General features: G+C 40.0%; 1 protein-coding gene across 1 annotated transcript; it reads left to right on the forward strand.

Moving 5' to 3' along the window:
• The first annotated feature begins 847 nt into the window (after nucleotides 1-847).
• On the forward strand, nucleotides 848-19,877 carry atf2 (activating transcription factor 2). Its single transcript, XM_085384441.1, has 12 exons — nucleotides 848-883; nucleotides 1,539-1,611; nucleotides 2,952-3,048; nucleotides 3,134-3,252; nucleotides 3,344-3,469; nucleotides 3,846-4,024; nucleotides 5,925-6,039; nucleotides 7,825-7,917; nucleotides 10,719-10,949; nucleotides 11,561-11,767; nucleotides 13,962-14,067; nucleotides 17,932-19,877. The coding sequence occupies exons 2-12, from the start codon at nucleotides 1,564-1,566 to the stop codon at nucleotides 18,153-18,155; spliced, it is 1,545 nt and encodes a 514-aa protein (XP_085240567.1). The 5' UTR covers nucleotides 848-883; nucleotides 1,539-1,563; the 3' UTR covers nucleotides 18,156-19,877.
• The last annotated feature ends 626 nt before the right edge of the window (nucleotides 19,878-20,503 follow it).

Genomic DNA, 20,503 nt, shown 5'->3' on the forward strand with positions numbered 1-20,503 from the left:
TAAAAAAATGCCAGAGTTGATAATCATTAAGTCACTTATCAAGCAGAAATGCTTAACATTCATTGTTAAGGGTGATCTTTAAATATCTCAGTTTAAGATTTGGCTCACACAAACTGTTGCTGTACAATCCTCTACTATGATAAGGTAATATTTGTCACTTGTCATGACAAAAAATGATCAGCATAGATCCAAATGTATAACAATATAAAATGGTGATCTATATTGTGTGTGTGTGTGTGTGTATGTATGTATATATATATATATATATATATATATATATATAAGTTCAAAATGGAGTGTATATTGTAAACTAGTGCAGTTAACTAGGGATGGTTTATGGTTTATATCCACCCTTTTTCTCACACATCCAAAACAGGTCATGGGGGACCGGAGCCTTTCACAGATTGCCTGAAATCATGTTTAAAACCTTGAAAGTCTTGAGCATCAGCAGTGACAAAAGGATTCTGGTCAGATAACATATCGGATCTGTTACTTTTTTAACGCTTAAAAAAAATCTTGGAAGGTTACAACATTAAAAATAATAGTAATGAAAATAACAAAATGATTAGAGATTGTTTTATGTATAAAAAATAATAAAAGGGATTAAGTTGGAGCCTCCAGAAAACACTGAAAACTAAATCAGTAATTTTCTGGAAGGAGAAACATCAGAAATATGACTTTTGTTAGCAAGGGTATTTTATATGCCTTAAAACATGTCTGCTCCTAATTCTTTTCCAAAACTACTTGAAGGTCAATGACAACAAGAGCAAAGTGTATGTGGCTCGTCGGTCCGAATGTGACGTTTACGGAAGAGTCATAGCTGTTCTCGCGATGCTTTAGTACGACCGTGGGATTTTGGAAATCGAGGGTTGTGGCTGAGGGGGTAAGTGACCACATAAACTGATAGCGAATGGGTAAAAAGCTGCGGTAAAAGACATAATTACTGGGACCGTGAGGTACTCGTGCTCCGTTACGACGAGACAGCCTCGAAACAAACGCTGACATCTCCTTTGTTTACAGTGATATTTAGCTCCTAATATGGCGACGCTAGTATGTTAACGCAGGGCTCAGGCTATTCCGTGGAAGCGACTGGAAGAGATGAGCGCTACATATGTAGTAACGTAATAGTGAGATGTTAATGTGTGTGATGTCTGTTAAAAATGAGCTGCTATATTTACAGCACAGAAGCTGTCAGATGATGGTAGCCCTGGATGCGTGGCTCAGTCGCTTGTTGTGCCAAAACAAGTGAAGCGATAATCCTCTTTATGATGACAACGAGTGTAAACAACCAAAGCAGCCGCCCTGCATCCATAGGCTTTGTCCAAATTTCCAGCTCTGCTTTATAACCACTGCATCCTCCAACCACCCTGTATTTACACATTTATGAGCTACATTTATTCTCACTAATTATTATTTGCTATAGCCCTATTTGTATACCGTCAGCTCTTGAACTATACATCATTGCATATCTGCAGGTGTGATATTTATTTACATATATATATATATATATATCTTTTATTTATTTATTGTTATTTCAGGGCGAGGTAACAGGAATTCCTTAATATGAGTGATGATAAACCTTTCCTATGTACTGCTCCTGGGTGTGGACAGGTAAGTGTTTGATCACAGGTGTTTCATAAATCTCACGGTACAGATGAACATGACTGGATCCACATTTCCACATCCCCCCAAAAAAATATATATACATTGATATACATAGATATATACATTGCAAACTGGTCACTTTTTCATTGACGTAGTATATAGACCCAAACATTTTTTTTTTAAAGTGCCATATGAGCACATTATAAACTAAAGCAAAAATGGTTTTAAATAACTAAGTTTAAAACCTATCCCATCATAGCAATACTGGAAACATTAACAATAGGGTACACTTCCCAACACCTACTCATATACATTGATTTGGGGCTCTAAGGAACTTAATCACAATGCCTAGCTGGTAATCAGGTGCTCTGTTTTTTGTTGTGATTTTTTTAAAGTAATTTTGACATACTCTATGTATTATATGATCTAAAACCCACTAAAGTGTAGGTTTTGGTCAAAATTTACACTTAACTATTTCATTTTTGTGCTAAAATACATAAAATTCAGATGAACTGAATTCAAAAAGTATTGAAATTTTCCTAAAAGACTCACAACCTGTCATCTAAAAAAAGATGCTCCACTTGTGAAATGTATGCAAATACCATTGCCAGTGATTTAAATGACAATTTGACCAATAAGCAATGATAATCTGCATTTTTCAAATTTAGTTTTACTTTGTAATTATTCCCTCTTGTCTGCATAGGAAACAAACAAATACTCATTAGAAAAATAAAGTATTTTGGCTCATCAAAGCAAAATTAACGTGACTAAATAGATCAAAATAAGCTTCTTAATTTATTTACTTACTGCTCATCTAATATCTGGAGATGCTTAATTTGACTTAATGTATATAAATGGGTCTTCAGAGTCCTGAGATCCTTTTCACAGTTCTGAGGGCATGTCTAGTGTATCACAGGTGTTAGATGTGTATTTGCTGTACTCAGTGAGTTTTCTGATAAGTACATACGTAGATCGTGCTATTAACCTTATGAAGTCCAATGTCCAGTGTTTGTTAGAGTCCATTTTACTTAGTCAGGTCTGCTTTCATAGTAACATTAGAGTTGCTTTGTTGCTGCTCAGTTGCTCGTGGTTTTGGTCAGCAGGATTTGTTTCTGTTGTTTAGTCAATACTCATAAAAATAAACGGGTTGGGCACAATTATATAACAGCTTTCGCAGTTAAAGCTTATAATGAGTTTCGACAGCCACACATTAGAGGCCGTAAAGCTGTCAAGCTAGAATCCAGCCATGACGTAGAAGACTAAATTATTGGTCAGAATTAAAATTTTAAGGTTTAAGTGAGACTTCTTTCAGTCACACTTGCTGTATTTTTTGAAACCTTGCATAGAGATTCACAAATGAAGACCACTTGGCTGTCCACAAACACAAACATGAGATGACCCTGAAGTTTGGCCCTGCTCGGAATGACACTGTTATCATTGCAGGTGAGTGCTCTGTTAGATGGAATATTCAGAGGTGATGGATGCTTTACATTTCCATCTCTGTGCTCAAGAGTTTCCTCCCTTGCAGACCAAACCCCAACGCCTACTCGCTTCCTGAAGAACTGCGAGGAGGTCGGGCTCTTCAATGAACTCGCCAGTCCTTTTGACCATGACTTCAAAAAAGCCACTGAAGATGAAATTAAAAAGGTGGTTCTCGCTGTTAAATGTGTAAGCAGATCATCTGAGTCTTGTCTGTGTTAATTCTTGTGATCATTTTGGGCTTCTTGTTGTTCCACAGCTACCCCTGGATTTGTCACCTCTTGCGACACCTATCATCCGCAACAAAATTGAGGAGCCCACAGTGATAGAGACACATCGAGATAGCCCTCTGCCTCATCCTGAGTCTACTACAAATGATGACAAGGTAGGCACTTTAAGCTGCCTCTGGCATTTTTTCTAACCATAGAGCATTTACAACGCTCTAATGAAGGGCGTTCTCTACTCCTGCGATCAGAAATTTGCAAATCCGCTTTGTGAAGCATTGGGACTTTCTGCTTAATATAATTTAATTTTGAACTCTTAACTTGTCTTATTCTGTTGTTAATACACTAAAACTGAAAAGATTAGCAGTACTACACAAATATTAGTTGGATTCAGACAAATACCTTTTACTTGATTGCTCATATTATTTATTCCTGATGTTGAGGAAAGAGTAACAGCATCTTATTATAGGAAACATTCAAGTAATCTGGTGTCAGTTAAACACTTCATTCAGCTAAGATCTTCTATGATGTTTCCAGGATTTATCTTTGCAGCCAGCCTCACTGCCAACATCCACTATAGTCCATCCTGCATCCCTCCAAGTTCCCAATGTACTCCTAGCAACCTCAGACGCTAATGTTGTAATACAGCAAGCTCTCCCATCGCCAACATCTAGCTCTGTTATTACCCAAGTCCCATCTACTAATAGGCCTATAGTGTAAGTAACCAAATGTGTCCGTTTCTTAAGATCCTAGTTCTATTAAATCATTGTTTCCTTTTCCAAATCATTTTTGTGCAGTTTTGCCATGGTGAGCTCATATTTCATGAGGCATGTGCTTATTTGTTTTGGGATTTATTTGCATTCTGCAGGAACATTTTCTTTTGGCTCTAAGTTCCGTCTTTGAAGAACAAAATCAGTGTTGCTCAAATATACAAATATCGATGAAAAATCTGAGACTTAGAGAAAAAAACATGAACGGGGTTTTCACATAATCATCACCGTCACAGCAAGTCTTGTGCTTTATTTTCCTCCAGTATCCTCTGATTATTGTCTTTGGCAGAGAGCCAAAATCAAAACCTAGTTAGAATTATTTATTTATTTATTTTTCACAAGGCTAACCGAAGAAAACTTCATTCAGTCGGTCGCAAAATGCTAACTGCACTCACAATTATACTGAGTGGAATGGTTTTCTTCCTGCCGATGTCCCACATGTTAGTCCATGCAACCTCTTTTGTCTCTTGAAAGACTAATTTTTTTAGTTAATCAGTTTATAAAAACCCACACTGCAGCTTTTCATCCAGCAGATGAAATTGACATAGCAGCACCTTCATTACTTTCATTATTGTGCACATGATTTACTAAGCAGGGCAAATTAGCATGGAAAGTTCTGCAGGCGATCTGCTAACAGTGTTCATGTTGTTCATCTTTGAACACAGATGCAGCTATTTCATTTTAATAATGACCAGTGTGATGTACCAAGAGCAGTGGGAGTCACAGGCACACAGTAGGAGCTGTAGGTTGTGGGCTTTGCACTTTATGAGTTTCTTTCCAGAAACTGCTTAAAAAGTCAGATAAAAGAAAGATGGCTGAAGGAGATTTAATATGTTCTGAAAAAAGGATGAAGTCTGATTCATTTGCATTCATTTTAGATTCGAGCTCTTTATTGTGTCATCTTTAATTTTGTGAGCTCATCACTTTTTTTGTATTTCCTTTTTAACTGAGCTCCCTTTTTTGTGGAAATTCTAAACTTTCCGAGCTTCATTTTATTGAACTTTATTGAGTCTTTGAGAGCTATAACAAGGTAATTTCCCAACTTTGGAGATAAATAAAGTCAGAGTCTCAGTCACAGCCTTTGACACTGAACCTTAAGCTCTCAGTGAAGATGTGCAGGAGAAAGCCAAAACTTTGACACCTGCACCCAAAGCTTTGAGTGACCCACCCCAAGCCAATTTATCCTAAATTAACTCTCCTATACACAACTATCCTTGCTATGTCAGGCACTGAAAAGGGCATGCTTATTTCAGGGTTAAATAGTGTATGCCACAAACCACAATAAGTCATGTTTATATAATTCATTGAAATACTCTCCTCTCAGATTTCTCTCTCTAAAAGGGAAACACCTTTCAGTCACAAACTTAATGCTAAAACAGGATTTTTTCGCTGGCATAGACGGTCAGTGAATCAGGTGCTAAATGCTTGTCGTACTCACAGTAAGGCTTCAAGAGGCCTTTCCCTTTAATAGTAGATATTCTTTAATATTTGAAATCCTGACACAGATGATTTAGTGAAGCCCTGTGTGTTTTCTTGACAGTGAAATCAACTTGTTACCAGAAGTCAATATCTGGGCAATACTGATGTCATTTATTAGGTCATAATATAGCAGTAACACTGGATCTTTTGAAGATATTGTTTGACTCTTTTTCTTACGGGTGCTTTTTCTGTTTGTTTGTTTGTTTTTTGTCTTGATTACACCTTAATTTCCATCAGTTTGTCTGAATATGACATCATGTCGTATATTTGTAGTCGCTCCTGTCTTTAATTTTGTGACATATTCCATTTTGTGTTAATCACAAAGCTTACTGTTTGCCTCACTGTGATTTCCTCTTTCCTCTTTCAGCCCAGTGTCTGGTACCTTCCCTGTGCTCTTACAGCTGCCTAATGGCCAGACCATGCCAGTTGCTATACCTGCATCTATTACAAGCTCAAGTGTACATATTCCAACTACAATTCCTGTAAGTTTTATGCCCAGTAATATTCTGTCAGCATTGTGTTTCATTGTGCTTTTATGCTACTTTCACACATGCACGGGGCAGAACTTTTCCTGATATCGTCTGGCAGAGGTGCTTTTGTGAATGTGAATGTTAGCCAGTCTTTACCCTTAACCTGCCAGCTCTGTGATACAAAGTCTTGTGTTGATGTGAGAAGCACAGGTAATATTTCTGTGAATTCACAGCTAGCAGGTAGTCGTCTAGTACCTGTTACCTGCATGCTCCAGTTAGGCAGCTCCCCCACCGAAACCACACAGAGTATTTCAAGGAGTGAGAATGCAGCTGAAGGAAATTATCTTATGCCGTATGCTGTATTTAAAAAAGTAATTTTTAAACGGTGTTTATCCTGACATTTTCTGGAGTTCATGTGTGAAAACACTTTTGTGTAGAAGCTGAATATTTTGGTGTTTATTTGATTAAACGGATCAACGCGCAGCACCCATTATTTACAGGACAAATAGAGGAGTCAGAGCTATTTATTACTGAAATAATCTTGTTGTGAAGTTTATTTAGTAGCTGTTGTGCAGCTTTTGAGCTTCTGCGGCAGATGTAATGTGCCCGGTTGTCAGTCGCCAACTGCTGTTTCCATGGAAAAGAAGGAATTAACTAATGAACGAAAGCATTTGTTTTCACCAAATGAGTCGATTGATTTCATGCTCGACTGATCACCAGTTTACATATGAAATGTTGTTTTCCATTTAACGTGAAAACACAGGAATTCCACTGTTGCTTTCAAACATTAATGGACAGCAACGCGAGTGATTACAATTCAAATCCCTCTCGGATGACATTGATATTGAGCTATTGCGATACATTAAATTAACCTCTTTTTTGTTTGTTGTTTTTGTTTGTTTGGGTTTTTTTTGCTGTAGTTGGACAGAGGGACTGTTTACAAAGTTGGCACCTCAGATTTGGCAGTCAGTGTAAAGCTGGAGAGGCTGACTGAAATAATGGACTTTAGAGTTCACTTGTGGCAGAGACACAGGATTTGGATGAGGTGCAGCGGGCTTCTGTCCAGCACATTTTACTCCTGTTTTTTCTTGTACAATCAAAATCAGCGCCCGTAATTTAAAGTGGAAGCCATAGATGATGCCACTCGTTTATTTTGCGAACAGCGCGGCTGCGTGTCATCTAGAAATATGTTGTAAATGAAGGCCTTGTTGGTATTTCTTGAACTCTCCCATGTGGTTGCCTGTCTTATTGTTCACTGTGATTATCTATGTGGAACACTGAGCAGCAGTCGATTATCTCCTGATAGAGGCACAGCAGGGAAAACCTCTGTCTTCCTGGTCTGTGGGGATATGGAAAGCCTTTGACAAGTAAAGGAGGGCAAAAGTAGATGGAGAACATGAGCCACCAGTGGGCCTCCCTTTCACTCGATCAAACCCCCTCCCCCCAGCTCTTCCCATCTCCCTCTGTCTCATTGTCAGCGGCTGCGAGAGGAGGCCCAAGTCTGGCCTTCTGACTCATGTCTCTCCATCCTCTCTTCAGCTTCCCTGTCCATATGCTCTCACGCAGGCAGGCAGAGGTTCATTAGCGTGCACACTGCATCTCCATGTGGCACTGCCTCCACAAAATAACAGGCCATCCAACCTAATGAGGCTGAGATATGAGGAAACTCTGAGAGCCTGCCATGGCTGTGTGTGTATGTGTGTGTATGTTTACGTTGTGGGGGGAGCACTGGGTGCCTTTTTACTGCCGAAGACTAATTTTCTCTGTGCTGATTTGTGTCTGTGTGTCTGCTGTCAGCTTGTCAGACCTGTCACCGTAGTGCCTAACGTCCCTGGAATCCCAGGACCTCCCTCGCCACAGCCTCAGCCGGCCCAGTCAGAAGCAAAGCTGGTATTTATTATCTCTTCTTTAATTTACATCAAATGTTGTTTCCACACCGAAGCTGTTATTCCCCATTTGAGAGAGGTGATAACAGCCAAGGTAATGAGAGAGTCTAATGAGTAACAATAAGACAATAAGGTTGCTTTCTTCATAAGTGATGAGCAGAACTGGGTTTGTGGTATCAAAAAAATGGTGCAGATGATTTATTATTCCATGTGCAGTGTGTCCATTGGCTGATTTACTCAGTATTTTGTTACATAAATAAATGATTAATCAATTATTTGAGAAAATAATTTGCAAATTAATCAGGAACAGAATAAAAACACTTGTGCCTGCCCCGCTAATTTAACATAATCCATCTACAAAAAACCAAAAATGCTTCAGATATCTCTCTGTAGGGAGAACATGGTCGTTGTTGTCCTGTTTTAACAGTGATAGTTGAAGGGCAGAGATACAAAGTGTTATGTGGGAAATCAGTGGCAATGTGATGAAGCACGGATCACAGAACCTGTAAGTGTTCGCAGCATGCTCCGCCTTTGGAAATTAGCAGCTAAACTGCAGAGAGGAGGTGTGTGTGTTTGTGTGTGTTGGGAGGGTAGGATTGATCCTGACTCGTGAGAAGGAGGAAGAGGAAGGAGTAAAGGGAGGGGCAGGGAGTTGTCGGGGATCATGGGGTATGGAGATGACAAACGCAGAGACAGCGTTGAGCTCAGCACGCCGTCACAAGGGCCAACCAGAGGGGGGCTACCTGCGAGAGCCAGCTGGGGGCATCCTGGCACACGCTCAGCGAGGCACATTAAGTCGGCCTCACCCTGCATGGAACCTTTTGTTCAGCAGAATCCTGCCTGACCTGCATCCCCCCTCTTACTCGCGGCGCCTCCCACCGCACTCAGCTCATCAGCAAACACCTAATGAGCCTGCGTCAAGAAAACAGACCCCCAGCTCAACCTGCCTGCTCCCCGCCCCCACCTAGCTCTCGGGGGGCGCGGAGACGGCACTTTACAAGGACTGATGATGCTGCAAAGACCACAATAATGATAATTAACTTGCTGAATTTAGAAGATTATGCTGTTAATTAGTTGCAAAATAAAGATAAGTAATATAGTAGCAGATGGTTGAATAACACCCATGAGATGGAGGGTTATTACACTGATGAGGTTTCCATGGCAGAAATGAAATATGAATCTGACTGGCTTTTCCCTCTTTCTGTGGGCCATTCCAAGAGAATAATATCTTGTTTCTGCCAGAAGAGCTTCTGGAAGGGTATTACACGATAAACTAATTTGGTAGATAGATTGGTCTGGCAAAGGTAGTTGCTAGAATAATGTGGTCCTCTGTTTTCTCATGTAAATGCATTCCCTCTCACTCTGTTATTGCTTCCAAAGGCTCATTCACTTTCACCTTGTTTGTTTGCGTCTTTGATGCTAGAGGAATTGACCTGTGAATTGCAGGGATTGTTTGTGTGTAACATGGTTAGAGGTAGTGTTAAAAGACTCCTTTATTAATAGTTTTATCCAGATCACGTTTCAACATGTGCAAAATAAAATTAAGAATGCGGGAAATGAAAAGCTTAGGATGCAAGTACATTTTAAGCATAGCTCTAAAGATGTCATAAACATTCTGAAACCCTTTCACAGTAATTTTCCTCTTTACGTTATTCATTTTAATACCCTGTTTCACTATATTATTCCATATTAATTACTACTTATTTACTACATTGTTTTACCTATTTTACTACTCATACAGTTTGTACATACACTCAATGTATGGGTCCAACATGAAATCACTGGTCCAGTAAATTCATTGATACTGCTGTAGACCTTGGCTTATGTGTTAGCTACCTTTACAGCAAGCAATAGAAATATTGTAGCTACTTCATATCATCAATTGACACTAAGCCCAAATGTTTCCTGACCACATGCTTAGCAAGTTGAGGTCTGTGCTGTAACTTGACACAGTATTCCACTAGTTCAAATATGGCTATTTTTAAGATAAATAACATTTCAATGTTTTTATGTGTTGTATTAGCTTACTGCAGTGTTCTTAGAAAGTATTCAGATCTTTTTTCATGATCCAGTCCTGTTTCCTGAAGTTGATCTTTGAAATGTATCACAGCTCATGTCCAAGCCATGAAATCATAGAAACTGTCTGTAGACCTGAAATTGTGAAGTATAGATCAGGGAAATTTCTAAAGCCACCGTCACCTGACTAACAACGCCTCTACAGTGACGCACGGTGGAGGCAGCATAGTGCAGCGGGACTGTGGAGGGGGGTTTGTGAGCAGTGCAGACAGACAGACTGGTTAGTTATAGTATAGATTATTACAGCTGCAAGCTGAGAAGAAAGGAAACTTGTTCCAGATTACATAAGAACTGAGACTAGGGTCCAAGTGTCCAACTATAACCCTGTACTATAAAACATCTTAGCATACAGCCACATTTAAGAACGAGAACCTACCCTGTAAGTCTACAAAGACAAAATATCAGGATGCTTTTGTAAATGAGAGATTTTAGTTTGTTTATTGATATGTTGTAGAATAAAAATTTTGGTCCACATGAGTAACCTTTCATTTTCCCCAGTAAAAGTAAAAGTATACAATCCGTAGTTTTTGTGCTCTGTTGTACATCACACTGTGATAGACAGTGAATTTTTCAGAAATACAACTTTTTAATGGCCACACCTTTTAATGTGCACTTTAGCAGACCATATGGCCTCCTTTTTTACATCACTTGCTTTTTACATAATGTTTTCCTTCTTGTACTAACCGGTGCTTGTTTTTATTAACCTGCTTTGCCAAATTCTGTTTCCAGAAATTGAAAGCCACATTAAGCCAGCAGCTTCCTCAGGTAACCAATGGAGATGGTGGTGAAATCCAAAGCAGCGCTGTAACACACACCGCTGCCCCTGCTTCTCCTGTCCCGACTCCAACCCCAACTCCAGCCCCGACCGCAATCCTTACTCCGGCTCCTCACCTGCCCACAACCGAGGCACCTTCTCCACATTCTCTGCAGCAGCCAGCCACCTCCACGACAGAGACACCTGTAAGTACTTATATCTTCACAGTTTATTGTTTTATTAATATTTCATATAAGAAGCTACTCTTGTGTGTCTTAAATCTTCAGCTATATTTGAATGTAGACTAATGCAAAGAGATCATCCATTTTTGTTGCTTATTAAAGTATTTAATCACGGCTGCCGTGTCCTTTGGTTTTAAAATGTTGCAGAAGTTCATACAGGTAACAGGTACAGTGAGAGTGAGGGTAAATCTTAATATTGTGTGCGATTACCTGTATAAACAATTTATTTTTAATTTAAGCCAGTACATCAGCAGGGCCATTATATCGACTGATATTAGCTGTTTGCAGATAAAATATCAATACAATTATACATCATAAATATCAATGCAAATATTAGCTGTTTGTATTGACATTTCTAATTAGTGCTAAATAAACATTATAAAAGTCATTGTGTAGTGTGTCCACCAGACACAACAATCAGCTGTTCAAACAGAGTTGGGCAGAATATAAACGAATAATCTCCCTTTCCTGTTGTGTTTAATGGCAAAGAGTGATGGCAAAGTGGTCACTCAGTAGCAGGACCACTTCCAATTATACTTTCCATTATTAGTATTGTTGTTGTTGTTGTTGTACAGGCTTCCCCGGTGCCCCCTGCACCAAACCCACCAAGCACAGGGGGTCGGCGGCGCAGAACAACGAGCGAAGACCCCGACGAAAAGAGGCGTAAATTCCTGGAGCGGAACAGGGCCGCAGCTTCTCGCTGTAGGCAGAAGAGGAAGGTGTGGGTCCAGTCTCTCGAGAAGAAGGCTGAGGACCTCACCTCCATGAACGCACGCCTACAGGTGCTTTTTACGTATTTCTTTCATCTGCTGCATGTAAAAAAGACCCAAAACAAACCACTCTTTTGTCTCTCTTTGTTGTGCGCTCAGATCTATTAGTGTGTCATTTTGTGTATGTATGTGTTCGTACTCTGTGGTGTCTGTTTGTCATTGTACGATGTTAGCGTATGCGTCCGTACACAGACTTTTCCCTTCTGCGGTGATGAAGTCATTAAAGCCGATTAAGAAGAGCTGCCGTGTGACAGCAGCGGTGTGTGAGCCCTTTACATCGATGTGTCCCTGTCAATAAAGATGTATCCTCCAGATGTCAGCCGCACACAAGCGTGTCTTCGCTTCTGTCTCAGCAGTTTACTGAATGGCCTCAAAAATCTCCTAGGGAAAGGTGTCTTTTTGAACCTTCATTTCGCTGGAAGCAATTAGGATCTGATGCTGACAAGTTCGAAACAGTTCATGTATCTGCTGTCTCTGTTGATAAGTGTGAGCCGGGGGTGCGGCACATCTGTGTTCCAGACAATTAAATGAGATGTGGTGTTTATTTGCTCACTGTCTTATTTTTCTATGAAAGCAGAGTAAGATGTGCAGGGTGGAGGAGGGAATACACAGCAGCGCAAAATAAATGGGTTCACGTTGTTAATATCGTCTGGTTCAAAAAGAAGTTATCAGCACTTGTCAGGCGGCGCTACTTAGGATTTTATTTAAATAAAGGCAGATGAAAAGGAAAGGATAGGTGAGTGAATAAGGTTATGAAATCAAAGAGTTTTATCTGTTAACTGCAAAAAAAAACGGAACAACATGTGGCTGAGAAGAAAGGACGCTTCATACGAGGGCATTAATCAGCGGTGCTGCTTTCTTTTTTTTAAACCCATGCTGACATGGCCCAGCTGATCAGCAAAACTGCCTCTAATGATGCACAATTATTTTAACATCATCCTTAACTGGCTTTTTAATGAGGTGTCAGACCAGGCAGCTCACAGAGCTTCCAGCATCACCGAAGGCCCATTTGCTCGATTTCGATTAAATCACAAAGTTCCAGATAAGTTTTTCACTCTCAAAAGTCCATTTTAGTAACCGTTTAAAATACAATGTCATAAAATGACGCAGTTTGGCGTTACTGGAGCTGGAATGTTTGGCACATGTTTGTCTCTGTCGTGAACTAGTGGGCATGTTTGAAAATAGTGCCTGTTTTCTATTGCCTGTAAATGAAATCGGTCATGGTGGAAGCACACTGAATACAGTGTTGGCTGGATGTGATACATACGCTCCTTCCAGCTGTGTTTAAATCTGTCTTACGATAGCTCAACCCTGCCAAAACCAGCTAGACTAAACAGATGGAATCAAATAAATTGGCTGCTTTTAGACTAATAGATTAAGCCACCCATAGTCCTTTAAAGGAGAAGAGCCCGAGCTTAAATCTGCCATTGGGTGTTCTGTGGGCCCCTGGCCGCTCTAAATCCAGTTAAAGTCACCTTCAACGTAATGTGGCTCTCTTTTACGACATGCAGAAATCCTCACCTCCCTCGGGAGCTGTAACGACGCGAGAGCGTAAATCTCAGCAACATCTACAAAGTTGCTCTAACAATCCGAACAGCTCACCTCTGACAAATGCGCTGGTCGCTAGCCAGTGAAGGCTCATAATTATTGTGCAGGAAATACATAAATGAAAAAGTGCATACTTGATTCTGAATTCATTTGTTGTATTGTTACCTTCCCCCTGTGTTCACCGGTTCTCATCTGAGTCTTTAGAAGTTTGACTGGTCGTGTGGGCGAGGTCTTTAAAATTCAACTCTGCATTTCCAGTAATAATTCATTAGCAATAGAGTTTTTCATATAGAGAGGGCACACAGCCACATTCAAGTTGCTTTTGGTGTGTCTTCATGCATATGTGAATTTATTATAGTGTATATATGCAGATTTTGGGGTTCATTTTTTTGCAGTAACATTCCCACTGTAGCATATTGTGTAGCTTTGCTAAACCTGGAACTCATATTTACCCAATTTAGCTCATTGCTTACAACAGGAATAAAAATAATAATCATAATATTTGCATTTACACAATTACCAGCTAACCTTTTATCTAGTTTGGAAAATCATTTCGTAGGATTTGATCTGTGTGCACCTGTCGTTTATATATCTGGCATGCTGTTTGCTCCAGTGGCCATTTCACTGATCGCTCTTGTGTGTCTCCTCACTCCTCAAGACTGAAGTCACCGACCTGAGGAACGAAGTGGCTCGGCTGAAGCAGCTTCTTCTGGCTCATAAAGATTGCCCTGTAACCGTCATGCAGAAGAAATCTGGCTATCACAGTGAGTAATGCTCCATTATTCTCAGCCCGAGGCTTCTGGAGAAACGTGTCTAAAAATGAGCTCCGGCTAACCACTAGAAGGACGTGTGGCCAAACAAAAAAGAGCCGTTGACATATTGGCTTCCTTTCTTCTGTTAGTTTTTGACAAACTTTGCAAAAGTTTGGATATTTATGGGTGCTGGTGTATGAGACAAATTCTCACTGGCGTTGTTGTCCCATTCCCGTGAAGAGGCCACAGGTGGTATTCGCACTTCCTCCTCATTTGATACCAACATAAACATTTGTTAGATGAAGTGAAATGTCTGCTGAGTGCGTCTTGACGGATGTTCAGGAGAAAAAAAAGGTGCCAGGAACTGAATTATAAAGGATGATAAGGATGCTTTTTATGTAAGCATTCATTTATTTGTTGTTTGAACATCTTTAGCTTACAATAATCGTTTTAGTGGATATTTGAATAAGCAAGAAGAGTGTGCCATTTGTAGCCTATTTATTTATTCAAATTGCTGTTGTCAACCCGGACTGTACAGCATCATCACAAAGTCTCATTTAGAAACATATCACCTATTTTTCTTTGTTTCCCCAGATCGGGGCTCTGTCGGTCTGATTTTTTGGTCATAACTCACCTTCCTTCACAGATGAGCCAGCATGCAGCCAGAGCAAATGGGCTCCAAGTCACTTCTCCACTGCTCTGAACACCTCTGCTGACTTGTATTGACAATGATTGCCACTGAAATGAGTCTATTAAAGCAGCAAGCTTGACAGTGCTGCAGACCATTCTCATTGTGGGGTGGCCACCAAGCTCCACTGTTCATTATGCATCTCTTATTGCTAACCATCCCACAGACGCATGTCATGTGCATTATGGGACTGATGGTTTCCAGGCTAGAGTGGGCTGTCATAGCCAAGTCTCATTTGGTGCAGACATTTTTAGCAGAATCCACAGATAAAGTGGGTCATCTTTCTCACATGGTTGCTGAGGGTGTCAGCAAACACGTTTGTTACACTTTATGGAAAAATAGAACTTTATTCTAATACCACAGTTTATTAATTTGGTTCATGCTAACAGGTGTGTTTGAGTTTCAGAAATCCTAGAAGGAATGCCAACTATTATGAGAGTGAAAGGAAGTAAGGTGAACTCTGATTGAATGGCAGAATACAAAGATTCCCAATAGTTTATGATATCCACCTTAAAAAAATAACACCCTTGTGTTCATTTAAACTAGTTTTTCATTAGTTGTGGGACAAAGCATCAACACAAAATTACACTCAACAGCCACTGTATTAGCTTGTTAGCGCAACAGTCTCTTCAGCCAATCACACAGCAGCAACTCGGTGCATGTGGACATGGTCAAGATGACCTGCTCAAGTTCAAACTGAGTATCAGAATGTGGGAGAAAGGGGATTTACTTTGCTGACAGGCTGGTTTGAGTATTTTAGAAACTGCCAATCTTACTGGGATTTTCACACACAACCACCTCTAGGGTTTACAGAGAATAATCTGAAGTGAGCGGCAGTTCTCTGGCAAAAATCCTTCGTTGATGCCAAAGCTAAAGCTCTTCTGCATATCTTATAACTAAATTATGCAGAAGAGCATCTCTGATGACTTTGAACCTTGAAGCAGAAGACCACTCCTGTCAGCTCACTAAAATTGAAAAATAGAAGACTGGAAAAATGTTGGCTGGTCTGATGAGTCTCCATTCATTCATAAATTGTGATGGTAGGGTCAGAACATGGTGTAGACAAGATGACAGCATAGATCCATACTGCCTTGTATCAAAGGTTTAGGTTGTTGGTGTAATGGTGTAAGGGATGTTTTCTTGGCGCACTGGGCCCCTTAGCACCAAGTGAGGATTGTTTAAACACTACAACCTACCCAAGCATGGTCACTGATTATGTCTGTCTCTTTATGATTAGAGGGTACACAACTTCTGATTACTGCTTCTACCGTGAACCATGTCTCAAAGCTGAGATCATCTGAAAATGGGTTCTTGAAAATGACATGCTGTTTGACAATAAAGTCAGTGCACTCATAACTGTATGTGATGAGTACAGTCATGTCAGTATAGCACAAAATTTCTTCCAGCACCTTATTGCATCTATGCCTTGAATCATCAAGGCAGCTCTGAAGACAAACTGGGGTCCAGCGCTATACTACCAAGTTGTACCTAATAAAGTGGTTAGTCTCTATATATCACATAGTGATACTTAATGATACACTGCTAAAGACCTAGATATGTTCATTTGAACAAATTTTCTTCAATATTTGACTGACTAGAGCCGTTACTTTATTTCCTCCTGTGGTAGTTTTAACTAAATGGATGAGCTGAAACACACAAACAGAAGTAAACTAACCTGAATTGAAGAAGTTTTATTTTTGTTATTTTTGTTTCCTTTTTCATGTGTTTGACAGTCACATTTACTAACTTTAACCTGTGATGGTTTTAGCTCTCTCTCGCAGCTGCTTTTGTATTAAAACTGAACTGTTTACTAAGTGCTGCTGAGATATTTCGGTCCATCCATCCACGACTAATAGCGAACATCTCTCCTCGCTTGCTAACTGCCATTCTCACACTTAAAACTGCAGCATTAACAAAGGGGTAATTTTCTTTTAATTTGTGTTTATTTCAGATTACTCCACAGTCCTCCATTTATTCCCCGACACCAACAGAATTACCCCCTGGGGCTTGAGCACCCCAGTTGAGAATCACTGAAATAAACTATTTTGCTAATTAGTAAAGCACGTTATTTAATTGTGAGTGAGTCATGTAAAGCGCTCCGTTTTCTCAGTGTTACATACCCCATAAGGCCACACTGGCCCTCCAGAACCTGTAATACCCTTCATCGTCCTGCCCAAGCGTAGACATGGCAGGTGGGAGGAAATTACCCAGACTGCCCCACAAACAAGCCAGGCCATGCTTTCACTTGGCACACTAAGCTGTCCATCTGTCTACAGTGAACCCCACTTCAGGAACCAAGAGAGCGGAAAGAAGCTCCTGTCGGTCCAGGGAACCAGAATTTTAGAGCATTATGAAATATCGGGCAGCCAGCACTTGCCGTTGTTAGGAGCAATAATGCTCACTTGAACATGAAACAAAAACCACCAAGCTGATTTATTCCGAGGCTGACCTTCTGCGCAGTAAATCAGCGAGGGAGTTTATGGCTCTTTGACATTCGCTCGCACTAAATCACGCGGTCAAAGTCCAGCCAAGAAGGCAGATGAAACCTCTAATGTGGAGACATTTGTATCGCTCTTTAATTGCGTCTTCCTGCTACGGAATTTCTATTTTACGTTCCCGAGTACGAAACCCAGCCATTAATTACAAAGTGCCATCACAAGTGACTTCATATCATTAGCAATATTAATTATCATTGTGCTCCTTATTCCTTTATGAAACAGAGCATGAGAGTGGAGTCTTTTTTTTCCATCAGGATCCAATTAATTCAATGCAACTGCCTAACAGCTGGTGGCATTTCGACTCCAAGTCTTGCCTACTCTCCAGTGTGAGCATCATTAAAATCAGGTGCTGTAATCATCTGTCGCTGCAGTAGTTGGCAAGGTAACAAAAAACAAATGAGAATGCAGTTAGGGATGGGAAACACAGCCACATGCCCCAGAATGTAATGTACCCTTATGATGTGGGTTTAAATTGACATTGGAGCTTTAATTAAAGGAAGGGGTGCAGAAGTAGCATTATGGGGATTAATGAAACAGTTTGCATACGCTACATGCAAATAGCTGTTTTACATCTGATTAGGCCTGTGTGACACAGCTAGCCCAAGCCTTCTGAAGAGTATCCGGTAAAATAAAAACGGCTGCTCCTCAAACCCCCTTTATTTCAGTTTTTTTTTTCTGACGTCGTTGCAGTTACCGACAAAGATGAGAGCTGCGAGGAGATGTCCGTCCCGAGCAGCCCCCAGAGCGAGGCCATTCAGCACAGCTCCGTCAGCACCTCCAACGGGGTCAGCTCCTCCTCCACGACCCCGGCCGTCTCCGCCCCGTCCGGCGCTGCCGCCACCGCGTCAAATCAGAGCACAGAGGAGAGCCAAACGCGGAGGGGCGCCAACCAGTCTCAGCCTTCAGGGAGTTGATCGTCCCAAACTGTGCCCGAGCGTCATCGCCGGAGTGCCGTCGCCTCTACAGTCTCTCTGACGAGCAGAGCAAAGGGATTCTCTCTGAGCTTCAGTTCGGACCGTACTGTTTTTAATTTATTCCTGATTTCTTTTATGTTTTGTCCATTTTGTAATTTATAGGCAATGCTTTTAAAAATGCAATGTTTTCTCTGGAACCGATGAAGACAAAAGAATAGGCACTTTAGGTGTAAGATGTAAAACACGTGGTTCTTAAGTGTTTGGAGTTTTTTTTGTATTTGTGTGACTTATTTATTAATCTTATGGGTTTTTTTTCTTTTTAATTTAAAGGCTATCAGCTTCAGCGGTTGATCAGCGAATCGTTAGCGACCGTACCAAAGCGTGCCGTGGCTCATTTTGCAGTTTGTTTTCTTGTTTCGTCTTCACGACGTTTTGTAAGCACTATCTTTACAATGAAGTAGAACTGACACTTTTTATTTAAAAGTAACTTTACTTTGTTCCATTTTGCACATATTTGAGAGATATGACGGGTTTACTTTAAAGACAGTCCGTACATTAAGTACAGGCAGCTCTGTTTTTGTTTTCCTTTAGAAGTAGATTAAAGTACTGTCGCATCACACAAACGTAAATGTCTGAATCAGATTTGAACTTTGACTGATTTTCTGTGAGTGAGGTCAGCTGTAGTTGTGCAATTTGAATGTGTGAGCTCGCCTCTGCCTGTAGGGTAGTCTTCTGGAGGTGAGCCGATTAGGAAACGTGTGTTATTTCATTAACATTCCACCTGTAGTCTGATTGTTCCTGAAGCAGTGATTGTAGGATTGCAGTACCTTATTTTCCATTACTCAATCATGGTGATGTTGACTTCATTCAGTGCCATTAATGTTTTTGTATAAATGACTTGAGTACATTTTTAATGCAGATTAGTTTGAGTTGATTGCCGTAATTTCCGATTTTAAGGGTCTCAGTAGAGGAGATCTCCTGCTTTGTATACTGTCTCTGCTTTATAAGTGACTCTTAATGGCTTTAGCGTCTAATGCGGAGCACGTAATGACATTAGGCTGTTTTCATGGTTGCAATTCTAGGTGACATTTTTAGAAAACATTGTAAATAACATCAACGATACGTTGTACGTGATCTTTCTTGGTATTATGTACTTTGTTTTTATAGGATTGTCCGGATTCAGTAGCTGAGCCCTTTTGATTACATTAACTTTGTAAGCAGTTTAAAAACTGACCTTAACAGTCTTATTAGGATATGCATTTTTTCTTCCAATAGGTCGTCATGTAAAACGAAAGCATTGAGATGTGAACTGGAATCACATCATGTATATTAAACTACTACAAGTCTGTAAGAATTGTGAGCATTTCATTCAAATAATTGTAAGAAGTCAAATTACACCATGAAGTCAGTTTGCCTTTTTCTCTTAGTCTGTACTGGCTTACTACTGTGTAGTTTTACAAGAAGCTAACTCATTGTTTTCCTAAAGTATGATTTTACTGTTATGTGCTATCTGCATGAGATAATAATTCTCTGCGAGAATTTAACTGTTTATTTGATAATGTCTCAGATAAATATAATTAAACGAGTTATTACAACTTGAGTTGTGAAAACTTTGGTTACTTGTTTTACTTTTTGGCTTAATTGCTAAAATAAAAAAAAAAGGGGTGTGATACTGTGTTGAAAGTGTACTTGTAACGTGAAAGTTCTGTATAAAATTTGAATTGATAAGTTGTTGTAATAAACCTTTTAATATCTCTTTAAAGTCGATCTCTGCTTCTGATTAATTTGCCTGTGATGTCACATGAATTAAGCACAGGTGGGATTAAACTCCGTTAATATGCTTCTTATACGAATCTGTAATTTGGTATGTGACAAACCCAGATATGAAACCACAGTGTAGAGCTGTGATAAGCTCGAACATTTACTGTGGTGTAGACTGCCACCTTGTGGAAGATCTGCAGGTGTATTTGTGATCCAGAGTCCGTGCAAAAAAAAAAAAAATATATGTGACTAAACAATACATGCTCAAACATTTTACCACCACCCCTGTAGTTTCTTGTGTTTTTTAAAATCTAATGTTCTTGTTCAGGTCAGGTTAGCAGATGTTTTACTCTATGAGTAAATGAAAGAACTTCGCAACCACTAAACTTTACAGAATCATGACTGTGAAAACTGTACCCAACTTCAAAATCTCCCTTTCACAGTAATGACAGTTCATTAGGAACACTAACACCCCTATTGTGTGGAGTTTAGCTGATAGTACTTTCACAAGAATCAGTATCTTTGAGCAGAATTTATTGACATCATCAGTGCTGAGCCATAAAACCTCCAGGAAGCAGGATTAGAGT

The sequence above is a fragment of the Rhamphochromis longiceps genome, linkage group LG16, assembly GCF_057381845.1.
Source record: "Rhamphochromis longiceps isolate RC_006_pf linkage group LG16, R_longiceps_female_GT1.1, whole genome shotgun sequence".
Classification (NCBI taxonomy): Eukaryota; Metazoa; Chordata; class Actinopteri; order Cichliformes; family Cichlidae; genus Rhamphochromis; species Rhamphochromis longiceps.